Source organism: Diadema antillarum, unplaced genomic scaffold, assembly GCF_040938485.1.
Source record: "Diadema antillarum isolate AM-2024a unplaced genomic scaffold, OU_Dant_1.0 scf00000017, whole genome shotgun sequence".
Lineage (NCBI taxonomy): Eukaryota > Metazoa > Echinodermata > Echinoidea > Diadematoida > Diadematidae > Diadema > Diadema antillarum.
Window position 1 is genome coordinate 6,643,681 of NW_027270906.1, and position 14,743 is coordinate 6,658,423.

A 14,743-nucleotide genomic window follows, 5' to 3' on the forward strand; every position below is an offset into this window, starting at 1 on the left:
CACTCTACCATCAACTTACCGGGCAGAGATGGGCAGCGACAGGAGCTCCTGTCCCACTCCGATGATGTCGACGACCAGGGCCATGTCATACTTCTTGAGGGAGTTCGAAGTCAGCTCAACCTGGGTGGGAAAATAATGTGTATCTTTGAGTTTGCTACAAACCAGAATGGGGGTGATGCCACACAAAATTCTCTGCACAGAGTAATGAATTGTTGAGACTCTCCTACAAGCAACATCATGTTAGTGATAGTGGCACATATCTGCCCCCATACAAATGTATCTCCAAAACACAATATACCCTTTGCTGCAGTAAACTTTTTAGTTCAAACCTTAATTTGACATGGACAGGTGCTAACATAAATCAACAGTTTGAAAACTACTCATTCTTTTCCTGTTTGTTTAATCATTAATTTGAACAGCAACACAAATGTAGAGAATCAGTAGTGCAATGACACACAGGAGAACCTAGATATTTGTATCTGCTTTCTGACTCCAAATTACCCACAAGTTAATCATCTAGGCATGGCAGCAACACAGTGCAGAAATACAGTGAGAATGTCGATAAACTTAGAGAAGTACCGATATATAGCTTACTGTTTGTATCACTGTCAAGATCAGATAAAGCATTTGACCATTGTAAAAACCTGAACATTTTATCATTGATATCCTTGTCTTCCCTTTCTCAGACTTTCAAATACTTATAGCAGCAATTTCAGACACAACAAGTTATCATATAATCATAATGCATAGATATACCACACATTGACCTGAGGCCATTTAGACACAATGTCCCGATATACAATTGTACGATAAGTACATGGCAGCATCAGGTCTCGTGCACTGCCATGTTTCATGAGAAGTTCATGAATACGTATGGGTCTCTCCCTTGAACAGTACAAACTTTGCACAGGTTTTGCATATTGTGTTATTACATTGTGTTGGATTCATTAAGTAGTTCACAAAAAAAAAAAAAACCAACAACCTGCTATTCACACAACATATGAATATGAAAGACATGAATATGAAAGAAATTCAGACATGAAGTATCATCTAATGAATATGTACAGCGATTCTGACACATAAAAAGTCCAGTATCAATATGTTGCATATCCAAACAAGAACTCTCTAATCTGAAGGGGAGGGGGGTAAGAAGTTGAAACTGACCTCTATTCTGACTTCACTCTGAGGGTCAATGACCCCACTGGAGGGCTTGATCTGGAACTCCCGGGGCGGGGTGCTCAGGTGGGATCTCCCCAGGGTTACCTCCCCGCTGGTAGCGGACACAACCTCACCCTCCCCGTCGCCGGGCACGCGGAGGCCGAAGGACATGGGCACAAGGGCCGTGTTGACCAGGGTGGCCACTTGGGTACTCTTGAAACCTGGCAGGACCATTCACAGAATATTGGTTTTGTAAGATATCTTTACGAATTCTCATTTCTCATGATTGCTCAATAAAGATTTTCATCATGGCTAATGAAACATTCACTATTGTGATATTTTAATTTATTGCAAAATAACTTCAATTCGCACTTCCCTCACAGCGACTGGCACATTTCAGAGCACAAACTATCAAGCACAAAAACTTCACGTAGTGTATCAGACTAATGCAAGCATGGGTATCCATAACATTTAACCATTTGTGGGTACAATAACTTAATATAAATCACTTTCAATTAGAATGTCTTAAAAGTAATCATACATTAGTTAGGTTCACATGCTGTTCCTAAACTTTAAGTTTAGGTCAAAACTTCACCCTAGATGATTATCTTGTAGTTTAGCACCATGTGGACGCACTCGAAAGTTAGCAATCTAAAAGTTTAGTTTTGAATAACTGATTTAACTAGTAAACTGCAGCTGCCTACCATAGGAGATGGTCCCAAATTTGAGCTTGGGCGTGTCAAAATGGAAGGTTGGCCCGATGACACACCCCCTGAATTTGAGTTTGTGCTGGTAGGGGAGCCCCTCCACCTCCCAGAAGAAGTCCTCGTCGAAGTCTCCCAGGTGCGGGGAGCAGAAGGTCACCTCGATGGCCTGGAAGCCGCCGGGCTCGATCACGCCGGCGCTGGGGGAGAAGCTGAAGTAGGGCCCGAACGTGGAGTCCGACAGGAGGAGGCGGAAGGGCGCATCGATGTCGCCACGGTTACCGAGCACCACCTGAGAGAGATGCCAGGGGATAGTTTTCATTAATGCGAATTGATCATGCAAAGACATTCATATGAATTTCGACTAATTTTTGAATTCATCACTGCAAGTGCACATTCTGTAACTTAAATCTACGGGTGATAAAAACACTGAGTGAAATATAAGAAGTGAATTTTGGTCATTTATAATCAAAGTTTGATTTTACCTTTGTAAAATCCTCTTTAAAAAAAAAACTAAGTAAAACAAATGTGCAGATAAAGTGTCAGATTCTCATCTCATTTTCATCTTTTCAACAGAGACAAATCACTCTGAGTGTATCCATCACTGTCATCATGCTTCCAAAGGTAACAGTGAATAATAAAAGGAAGTGAGATTACACTTCCACACATGAAAGAAACTAAAATCAAATGTTCCGTCATTATCTCATACACCCATGATATGACATCACGTAGTGTTCCCACACGAGAAATAGAGGTCTAAAGGTCACCACACACTACACGATCAGAATAGTCACATGACTAGAGAGGTGAGCTGGGTCATACAACCAGTGGCGCAACTCAACACCACATACTATGCGATCAGACTACACAGCTCGGCTTACGACCAGACTGACTTTATTGCATTATACTTTTAATAGCATGATTTGCTGAAAGCCAATGACTGATCGAGAATATTTGACATGTCAAATCTATATGACTGGCAATAAGACCCAGTCACACGACTGGAAACTGGTAAGGCTGGTGATGTTACACTTCTGCTCTTAAGGTCGTACAACTGGTAAATCAGAACAAAGTCGTGCAGTGTGTGGCAGCAACTACATGAAAATGAAACATAAAGCACAAAACACACACTACTCAGATTTCATTTTTGCCAACATTTAACCTTTTTTGTGCCAGGGACTTCGGACAGTATGAAAAAGGCTATTGGGTTTTCTGTGCCAATCAGCACTCAGAGCACACAAAAGGTTAAAGATGACTGACCTCGTAGGAATGCTTGGAGTTGATGAAGATGTGCCCCATGTTCATGGTGTCATACGAGAAGAAGACCTGCGGTCCGATTCCATCCCCTTTCAGTCTCAGGGGCAGCCGGGTCTCCCGTCCCGTGATGTCGCAGTAGGCTGTATGGCTGTACGTCTGGGCCCGCGTCGGCTTGAAGATGATGCTGATCTCCCCGGTGGAGTTGGGCCAAATGTCGCCCTCTTGTGGCATGATGGTGAAGGCATCATCAGAGAAGAACAGCTCATCTCCCTCCACAAGCTGCACAGGAGGTAAAGGAGAGAATCAAATATGCATTCAAATGGACAGATAACAAAAAACTCTGATAATCACTATTTTGAAAACACTGGTGAAGATGTATATAAGTATATCCATTTGAAAACACTGGTGGAGAGGTATATAACTACACTAATTCTTATTCTTCTTATCAAAAAACATAGGTCAATATTTATGCGTGTATCAGCACATCACGTGGGTTCAAACATACAGTCTTGCTCTCACAATTCTTCGGACGAAGTCAAAATAACAAGATTTGACAGGACAGTCAAAATAAAAGACATAACCGCAAATCACCTCTACAGCTGTTCACAAGAAGAGTGATAAAAACAACTCGTGACCCGAGTGTCAAATTTAACGACTGTTTGGCACATGATTTGTCTGCGACTGATCTGCGGGACTGATCATGAGGGTCAAACGATGTTACCAGCTCACAGCAAAGTTGTCTCAAAGGAGTCAAGGTGATAGACCCCACGTATCAGATGTTGAGATATAGCAGCACTGAGCATTATCGTAAACATCTTCCTTGCATTTCTACAAGTGAATATACAGAGCGTTTGGGGGTTCATCAATCCTTCATTGAACACATGACAATTTTAAATGTTTCCCTATTCAAAATTTTATGCAATTCCATAACTTACAAATATTTCTTCCTGGCAAATTTGAAAATAAAAAGCAACTTTTGAAAAGGAAATTACATCCAAGGACATAAAAATTGCCAATAAAGTATGAAGAAATCATGTTTAAATGTTTCCTTTATTCCACATTGATTACGGTCCTGTTTCATAAAAAAAGTTGATAAACCATAGCAACTCTTGCTGCAATAGCAAGTGTCATGGTAACATGACAAGAATCCTGTTTCCTGATTGGTTGTTGCTTTAGGAAGTTGCTATTCTAGACAACAGTTATGATGGTAACATCATTTATGACACGGGACCCGATGATTTGTTCCCTAAAAGAAACTTGTTCTTCAACAATGCAGGGGGAGGGGTACTCACAGTTCTCCTGTTCTGGAATGTGTGGGAGAGGATAGCCATCCTGTCCCTCAGGGTGGGGTCCATGATGCATTCTTGGAGGAAGGCATCATGCTCCTTCTGCTCCTCGGAGCTGATGTTGCTGAAGAACCTACAAGACATCAAACAATTCACTTACAACATAATACAATTCCATTGGTCATTTGTACGTTTCTTCCAAGTGTGATGTCTGTGTATACACCAAAGTTGCATATGCAGGATATAAGTTTTCTACAAGTGAATTAAATGCAAATGGTTACATGATAAGTTTGTTGGCCATTCATGCATTTCTTCCAAGTATGATACATATATATACAAGCCTGTACATATCAGTTGAATATCCACTCTAAAAGTTTCATACAAGCACATCATATGCAAGCACTGCTAGCTAAGATGGATTCTTTTTCACAACTCTCAAATGTCATTAGTTCTACACCTTGATCAGTATTACTTGCACACATACGTGAAAACTACATGCAAGAATGAGAATCAACTTTTACAAGATGTCATCGTGTGTCAAAAATCAATAAAAGCTCCCAGTGCAATCTTTGATCACAAAAGCAAGATCTTACACTGGCGTACTGGTTTACAGTATTAGCAGTTAACCCATTCCATACTGAATTCTGAAATGCCCATAGACTTAATATGCAGGCCACCAGGTTCCTGTGCGGAAAGGGTTAAGCAATAATGTGCATCTTTGTTTGATAAATAGCAATGAAGTGTCATCAAACTTGCGTACATCATCACATTATATCTTGTACAAATGGTAAAGAATGCAGGTCAAGTATCACAATTTACTGGCATTGCGTGGTCTAATTTGCTGTGAAATAGAGTGATCACTGACCCTTCTTTCTGTTGCTCCTCCTCCTCTGGAGTGGCAAACTGTTTCCATTTGTAGTGGACGATGACGTCGCTGCGATTTGAGATGGTCACCGTCCTCTGATTGGCCATGGAGATGTACGTGTTCTCCAAGCGCAGCGAGTTCTTGTCGAGCCGGACGTTGGCGTCATAGGCGCCCCCGTATAGGTTTACGAAGATGTCTTCGCCTGGTGAGGAAATGAAAGCAATTAGTATACATATCCTGCACTTAGTCTCTATGGGACAGTTTGAGTGTTCGTCTTTGGTAACCAAGTTACGGCTGATTTTTAAAGAGGGTCCTTGCTGTACACTGAAGAAGACATTCAACATCGTATTTGTAAAAACAGAGTAAATATGGCACAGTATATATGCATACAATTCTAAATGTTACACAGGATAAATGCAATCTTTGTCAGTGTTGAAACAACACAACTGCTGTTTACTTTTTGTTACAGAGAAACATGACTGAAATCTTCACTGCAATTACACACAGAATCTGTTGACAAGAAGACACAAGGTTAGGGCTAATTACATTACCCGGTAAGCTCCTGCCTTGAAGGAGAATGTGTTTCAATGGGACAATGTCTGAGCAGGGACAAAGAATTATCCCATCACCCAGAGAACAAGGGGAGTGAGTGACGAGTGATGGAATGTCCCCTCTTAACACATCACCAAGGATGACAACGGTCATTGCACTGAAACTTCCATTGCTGAAACTGCTATTCAAATCTTGAGTGTGTGCATGCTTTTTTAATCACACTGACAGATGTGAATTCACATGTAACATTCGTTCCACTGATTTGACAATTAACACACTCAGTATTGTCCTGTGCAATTTTTGGAATTTACTCTTCTTGAAACCCACTCCCCAGCAATGGCATCAATGTGAGCAGGTGAACAAGAAACTAATGTGCAGAGTATTGAGGTCAAATAGCAGTTACATTGAAAAATATATATATAAAAAAGAATCATATCTAAATATCCATATTGCAGAATAGTCAATGTACTACACAGACTTACACAGATAGATAATTTACACAATATTTAAAGAGGTGGCTATTCCAATGAGGATTTGTGTGGATAATTCATAGGATTAATCACTACATGCCTTATAAAATGACATGGTGCCTAGTATAGACTTACCCGAGTCATAGTTGATAATCAGGTCATCGTTATGGTCACCAACGGTCATGGGTTGAAAGGTCAGCTCGACTTGGATGCTGTCATTCACAGGCAGAATGCCATTTTCTGGAGAAACTGAGAATGGTCTGTGTTGGGAAGGGGGGGCGGTGGTAAAATGCAAGATAAGATTATGTGAATGACATCAACAATTATCCTCACAGTTATAAACGTGCAAATTCAAATTTTATTCATTGCTTTTTTTCTTCTTGAAATATTGCCAAAAAGAACAAAAACAAAAACTCCATATACCAAAGGTATCAGAGCTAGCAAAGAGCGACACTTCCACCCTGTGATCTACAAGCAGACATCAACATTATGAAACATGAAAATTCATGAAAATGTACATACATGCAAACCACATGTAATATAACTTCATTCAAATTGGCCTTGGAACCAATTTTATGCATTCCATCCATCCAACCATCTAATCATCCATCCCTTCATTCAACCAGAAGACATAATTACATACTGTATACGCCGAATATTTCGCGAGGTTTTTATTTTCGCGAATTTCGCGAGTCAGCTGCTATTTGCGAAATTAAAAACACGCAAAAATATTGACTCTATTATCGATATGAATGTGATGTACGTGTACATACATTTCTCTGTTCAGTACAGGACTCCACAATCGCGAATTTAGCCACACGCGAAATTGTCGGGAAGTCCCGATTCGCGGAAATTTAGACTCGCGATATATATGGCGTATACAGTACCTACATACACACACATACATACATACAATATACACACAAGCATACATACATACAAATTGTTGTACATACACACAAAAACACATAAATTCAGAGGGACACACAAAGCCATGTGAAGAGATTTACGATATAAAGAACTATTTGTAACACGGGACTTGGCTAAAAGCTAATACTGTAAAAGTGGACATTTTCGCAGTGTTGAAATTTTCATGCATTTCGCACGACCAGAAACTAGCGCGAAAATAAAAGTACGCGAATATTTTTGCTTGCCATATGTTCCAGTAGTTGATGTTTTAATTCCGTGGAATTAAAAACACGCAAAACTCTTCTTACCCGGCCGAGCGCGAAAAATGAGTCGCACGAAAATATCCACTTTCACAGTAGTGACAAAGACGGCCAGCAAGTCAGTCAACAAAGGAAATAGCTTGACCACTCACCCAGAGGAGTAGAGGGCAAAGTGAGCATCCTTGTTGCCCACATTCCTGACCAGCAACGTCTTGGTGGTCGGATACTTGACCGGGCACATGGAGAAGTTGACCTCGTCTGGGAAGTCCAGCATGGCCCGGGCCCCGATGGCCCGGACCGGGACCACAAACTTCTCTCGCTCCGTCATGCAGATCAGCTCATGGATGTAGTCCTAGTTTAGTGAAGCAATGCAAAAGATTACAGGATGTGTCCAGGTTAATTACATGTGGTCGCCCACAATATACCAGTATATGTTGACATTAAAGTGACAGGGTGGTGGACAAGAAATTGATACATTCATATAATGCTAGAGATTCAATGTGCAATGCAATACTGAATAACTCAAAGTCAGATTATGAAGTAGTTGATGACGAAGATGCCACATTTGTCAGGTGGCTTGTCAGGTACCTCTAAGAGAAAATCAAATGTGTTACCAGTAAATGAGGGACTGAATAATCATACACCACTTCCTAAAACTTGAATTAGGTAACACAAGCTATACAATGATATATCGGATGTAAAATTTTCAAAAAAAAGAAGAAAATACTTGTAGTTAAGAAAATGCAGGGACACCATAAAACACTCAGTTTCAATCTTGATTTCCGTATTGCTTTAATTAACTGTAGTTCAGAAAATAGAATGACTCACCAAGGCTCTGGAAGTATGTTCAAGATTTGCAGTTTGCTTACCCTCTTTTCTGATGGGGTGAACTGGATTCTAAAGATGGTGGCCATGCCGGGAGCCACTTTTGTGGTGACATCAGGAGGACTGATGATCTTGAAGTACGGCGAGTCTGCCTGGTAAACCTTGACCAACCTCGACACCTGCAGCACAAGGAGTGGATGAGTCAAACAAATACTTTTCAGGTAAGTTTCCCTTTTCTGTGAAGCTATTTTCTCTTTCTTTTTTCTGACTCACTTGTAGATGTCGAAAGTGTTTCTAAAATCCCACTTAAATGTGAAGATTCATCTTTGATGAGCTATAAAGTTCTTGTCAGCTCAAAGTTACAATCCCTGTGTGCGTGTAGTTTTTGTTTTGGTTTGTTTGTTTGTTTGTTTTTTGGTGTGATTTCCCTCCAATAAGTGCAATTTTATTCATGAGTATTACAACTGCATCAATCTGACTACAAATTGCTTTTTCTTATCATCTGCTTGCATCTCACTGATTTCTTCAAAGGTTGACATCAGGCTCATTTCAGTCTAAATTTAGGCCTTCTTCAACCCTTATTTTTATAAGTTTCTGACCGAAAAGCTTTAAATTTCATAGAACTGGTACAATAGCAAAGTCACCCTTTTTACATGCAGAGAGTCACCACAGGTAGATGTGGAAAAGACATAACAGGCTAACCAATTTTGATTGGTGGACATGCAAAAATAGGGATATAAAAACTAAATATAACACAAACACCATAGCTGATCTTTTTGGTGTGAATTGGGTTGTAGTGAATAAAACAATGCACTGGTACAGTGCTTACCTTGTCATTGTTCCTGAGGAGAAGAGGCACTTCGTAGATGATGTGAGGTTCAAATTGCTGGAATGTGACTTCTGATGGGAAAGGCTGGAACAAGGGCTCATCAATATCCACCATGGAGAACTGGTTACCATGGCAATGGGAAGAAGAAATGAAACAAATAATGAATCAACAGTATACACAGTTAAATAATTGTCATAACACATGAGTGCTCTTTAAAAAAAAAACAACAACAACATGTGTCCAAAATGAAAGGCAATTCTGTTTACATGCTCTGTTATATGTAGGGTTAATGATAAATTTCCTTATCCTTCCTTGTTTAGAAAACTACCAGTAGGTGCATTAGCAACACAATCTACTTTCCAGAAGTCATCTACAGATGTTCATCTACTTGTCATAACATGGCTTGGAATATAGACTTCATTCATACTAAACCTCATTTTTACCTCAGAGTTTGCATTGTACCTTGCAATGACAACAGTTCACAACTTACAAAAACTGCAATTTTCCATTCTATTTCATTTTATATGCCTTAATTCAATTTGCACAACAACATTTCCCGAATATGGAAAATCTAAGCATGGATACTCGTGAGGCATAATTCATCTTTAACTAGTCAGGCACATTTCATATAACCTCATAAATTAACAATAACAGCAATTTCGTTCAATAATACATGCTTGAATCATAAAGTAATACAGTGACTAATAAGCTGTTAAACTCATGTAAATTTGATCATAAATTGATACCTTTTGATGTGTATTTTCTCCCATATCCATCAGCTCAATGATCTTGGGAATGTGCATTGTGTGAGTGTTGGCCAACTTCTCATCCGTCGTCTGGGATACTTCTTTCATGAATGAAGAAGGTGTCATCTATATTGGAGTAACAGCGATTGTAAGAAAGAATAAACATAACATGATTTCTAACACAACAAGAGATGAACAACAAAATGCTTGATGCGTTACTGCTATCTCTGAAAGTAGGTATCATATGTCAAATTAATCAATGAAAAGACAAGCCTTGCACTTGTCAAAAATTTTCCTTTAAACCAAGTAAGCAACTGCATAAAAAAGCAAAACACAAGACAATATTCAATGTCAAAGGCCAAATTCTGTTTTCTCAAAATATGTCACATACTTCAAATAGAATCAGTGCAGAAGCATTTCCTGTGTTCTTGAAATAAATGTCTCACATAACAGCTAAGATCTGCTTTGTGATGATTAGCACAACAAAGGTTGAATAAAAATTACTTACTGAATTTTGTATAATCAGATAGAAAAAGAAAAGAAAGTATGGTCACGGGCAGCATATGTTTCATAATCCATGTGAAGGAACAAACTGTTACTGTAAAAAGCTGTTATTTTTTGTGATGGTTTCATTTTCACAAATTCTGTGAATCTTAGTTGGGTTGCAAATTCAATAACACACAAAAAATATTGTGAACAGATGGTGTCCCTTCCAAATCAACAGCTATTAGTGCACTTATGACAGCCTCAGTGTCAAATTGCAAAAACATCTTGTGAGAGTGTCTGTGACCTCCTCATTTGCAAAAATATCTGTGTGCAAAAATAACGTACAGCTTTTACAGTATACTGATAGGAAGTCACTCTCAATTGCTCCTTTTTCAACAACGATTCTCAGAGGATTCTACCAGTTACCATCAAAATTTGCATTTCATGGGATCAGTTTTGTCTTTTCTTTCTTTCTTTTTTGTATTCTATCAAGCCTTTAGTACCAGTTAGAAGAAGTTATACATTTTCAAATTTGCTGCCTATCGCCTCATTCCGCACAATAGTTTCAATTCTCACAGATCAAATACAGCAACCAAGTATTTCAGTACTTGTATGTTTTATTTCTGTACTGTTACCACATAATGTACACTGTACTACGAAATGCATGAAAGTGACCACATGATGAAATATTTCACAGTTTTCTCCATCACAATCACTACTAACAGTATGTTGGTCTGCACCAATGGCAACATCACCTTTGGTTCTTCCTTTGGTCCTCGAATGAGTTTGGGGTTCCGTGGCGCCATGACTTTGCTGTCATACGCCGGGGTCTCCCCACAGTCGGTGGCTCGCTGAGCCGTCTGCTTCTCAAACCCAGTGGGCATGATGCTCAGAAGTTGGCCTTCAACCAATCTTTAACAAAAACATGCAAAAAAAGAAAAGAAAACACAATGATGAATAAACAAAGATAAGATTAACATAAATTGTATACATTCACAAGTAAATAAAAACAATAGCCTCTATTGAATGTCAATACAACTGAGCGGAAGGTTGCTAGTGTTCAGTACACAGTAAAACATATGATATCAGGGTCAGAGACAAAGTAGATTCAAGCATATTTATGTAGATTATTTGGCAGATCACTTCAATGGTTTCTTCACCATGCTCTTTGCAAGAAAAACCTGGTAAATGAAATTGGATCTCTTAGTTTTCGTGCATGGGTTGTGACATTCGAACATGTGGGACCTCCATTTTATGTCCCTTCTGAGGGAGAGAGTGTTTTGCCGCTTATCCTTACCAGAAGGGACTGCATGATTACACACAACACTGCTCAGCATGATTTGACTAGTGTGCCTGAAACCCGAGCCGTTTCAATTTGATTCCAAGATCTAGACATGCTACCAACAGAGCAACCTCTCTAGTACAGACTAAACATCTTAGTGATTCTTTAATGGTTTTTTTTTTTACTGCTGTTCTTTTTTCTTTTCTTTTTTCTATTCGTGGAAAGAAGGATTTTATAGAAGATGAAAAAAGAACTGAATGTTTGGTAGCCATCCATTTAAAACACTCTCTGGTCTAACATTTATAAACTTCAGATTAAAAATCTAGATCTACATGTAGGGTGCCTAAATATTGCAAGCTAGAACTTTAGGTAGAAATTGATATACACAGGTGTAACACCAGCCTATAATCTAGGCAGAGGATGCAGTTATTGTCTTTGCTGTTACGCAAAACACGCAGCAAGACTCTTGTCTTTGCAACGCAATACGTCTGATGGTACATGGTGAGACTACGAACAGTGGAATAGCGCGAAGTATCAAATGCCTATATCCACTCGTCTTGCTTAAGTCATTATTTTCTTATCATCCACTAAGAATAGGTGGCAAACTGCCATCGAGGCTGTGCCTTGCTGTATCAGATGTTTAGCATAACAGCAAAGACAACTAAAGCTGCATCCTCCGCCTAGATTATACTATAGGCTAGTGTAACACTGGTTGACAGAAGCAACATTTAGAACAGATGGTCTGCCACCTGGGATCTATTGATGAGCTCTCAATTTTACCAGTAGACAATAGACCCCCAATCAGCATTATGATTCATTATCATGCATGTAATAAAAATCTTCATGAAAAAATTCAGACCACAAACGCTACATGTCTAGCAAATTACAGAGGATATTCTACTAGACCGAAAGATCTGTCATTCTCAGGGATACGTTTTTCAAGGATATATCATACCTGATACCATACTAGTATAGGGGGACTGCTCTACCCATCGAAACCAAAATGATTGGCTAACGGATGCATTCATCAGTGATCACTTGTCAGCATGCTATTAGCATGTTATTACCAACATTTATTACAGTGCGCCAACGAGCTGGTAGCTGTGACTTTTTCCATGAAAATTCCACTAAAATCTTTGACATTTCAAATATCTGGTGTACAGTATGTGTACATACACCATCTTACGGGCGATGGTTAAGCATTCCCCCCACAGTGGTGTCTAAGCTATGAGCTGACCTTAAGATCTGGGGGGTCTTTCATCAAGTTAGTCAGCGCTGACAATTTCAGCAAAATCCTTGGTTTTGATTGGCTGAGATGCTCTGGTCACTGACTTTTACTATGGTGATTGTCAGAAAATGACAACTTGTCACCGCTGACTAAGTTGATGAAACACCCCCCAGTCTGTATCTTGTCGTCGGGGATATGTTCCACAGAGACTACTTATTGTATGTCTGGCTTCGCAGAATCCTACCCTACATACTGACCGAAGGCTGTCATACTGGCTCTTGTAGGAGAGCTCAGCCTGCAGTCGCACTTAGACCAAACGTTACCATCATACCCAATTTCATGCCACTCTAACCTAAAACATTTTTAACATGACTAAAAACCACATTATGCAGCAATATTTCAACTTTCCCACATTGTAAGTATGGTTGGGTGTCCAACACATTGACACCCTAATGTTTTGTATATCAATACAATAGATAGTCTACTTGAGATAGACTATGTCACAATTTTACTCACATGTAACAGTTAAAGAAAAATACTCTTAACTCACACACAAGCGATCAAGGGTCTACACGCTCCAAGATACTGCTTCGAGCGCTGGGTTGTTATTTTGACGCACTCAGTTGCACCATAGTTTTGAAACCAACATCCCTACCCTCCATTGACAATACTTGTGAAATGCATGTAGAAACCTCTAATGCTTTTCCATTGGTGCATTTATAATCTACGGAGTACGGTATCATACATTGTTTTGCTGTTGATCTTGTATATTATCGGGTTTTTCAGTAATAATATTTCGGCATCATCAAATCCCCAGTGAAGAATGCAAGTCAAGACCACTGCACGTACGTAGTCTCATGCGTGAATGTTCGTTCAGTACACACAATGCTAAATAAAAGGGTGTCCGTTTCAATGTGCAGTGTCGATGTCTTGGACACCTACCCACTGGAGGGCCTAGTCTACAGGTTTTCTTGGTAGGCAGTGTATACAACCACACGCGAGTGTCTTTACCATCCAGCCACACGAGTGTGGCTGTAGCCATGGCTAGAGTCGCTGGGATACAGCCACACTCGTGGATGCGTGTGTACATGCCACACACACGGAGAAGCTCCACTGCGTAGCGGGGAACACGCTATGTGTGTGGTCACACAACCTTCGTGTTCCCCGCTATGCAATAAAGCCCCCCGTGAGTGCAACATGTACACACACGTCCACACACGTGTGGTTGTATACACTTCCTTTCTTCTTTTTTCTCTTTTCTTTTCTTCTTCTTTCCTTTAGGTAATTCTATTTGTAAAATTTATCACAAAAGTCTGTAAAAGTGTCTAGTGATCGCAGCACTGCCACTACACTGACGTGACGTTCCACTAACTCACGTTCCTTTTCAAATTGACAATCAAAGGTTATATACAAATTTAGCAGCGCAAAAAATAGACTGATAAAGTGGAAGGAACGTTTTGTTCGGTAGCCTCTTGTTAACTGTAAGGTCGGTAATACAAGTAACCCGTTATAAATTACGGGCACGCGACACGGCGGTCGGCCCTACAAGATGCACTTATCGGTCCACGCAAAACACAACGTGTGGGACCGTGGAGTGAACACCACCGGCAGTCTACGCAAGTGTTCAAAAGGCGAGCTCTTTTTCGAGTAAATAAAGACTCAAATAGCCACAATGTACTCACCATGAAAATATGATTATGTTTTCTCACGAAATTTCTTGCGTTGACAGTTATATCATAGCCATATTGGGCAAAATTCAGGCATTTCTTTAGTCAAAACAACGTATAAATCGCCATTTTACCAGCGCTGTTTAGGTTGTCATGGCTTCATTCGTGCGAGTGTGTAACAACACATTTCATTGGTGTAGAGTGCCAAATTAATTATGC

At 39.7% G+C, this 14,743-nt stretch overlaps 1 protein-coding gene across 1 annotated transcript in view; it reads right to left on the reverse strand.

Moving 5' to 3' along the window:
* Window positions 1-14,665, reverse strand: part of LOC139726095 (hydrocephalus-inducing protein homolog) — a 96,028-nt gene extending 81,363 nt beyond the window's left edge. The window contains exons 1-13 of the mRNA XM_071637178.1: window positions 14,540-14,665; window positions 11,103-11,259; window positions 9,862-9,987; window positions 9,116-9,235; window positions 8,331-8,465; window positions 7,614-7,813; window positions 6,428-6,552; window positions 5,271-5,472; window positions 4,412-4,538; window positions 3,123-3,398; window positions 1,863-2,154; window positions 1,165-1,379; window positions 20-120 (exon numbers count right to left, since the gene is read on the reverse strand). Coding sequence (XP_071493279.1) covers window positions 20-120; window positions 1,165-1,379; window positions 1,863-2,154; window positions 3,123-3,398; window positions 4,412-4,538; window positions 5,271-5,472; window positions 6,428-6,552; window positions 7,614-7,813; window positions 8,331-8,465; window positions 9,116-9,235; window positions 9,862-9,987; window positions 11,103-11,231 — 2,048 coding nt within the window. The 5' untranslated portion in view covers window positions 11,232-11,259; window positions 14,540-14,665. The remainder of the gene's footprint in view (window positions 1-19; window positions 121-1,164; window positions 1,380-1,862; window positions 2,155-3,122; window positions 3,399-4,411; window positions 4,539-5,270; window positions 5,473-6,427; window positions 6,553-7,613; window positions 7,814-8,330; window positions 8,466-9,115; window positions 9,236-9,861; window positions 9,988-11,102; window positions 11,260-14,539) is intronic.
* Window positions 14,666-14,743: the final 78 nt, after the last annotated feature.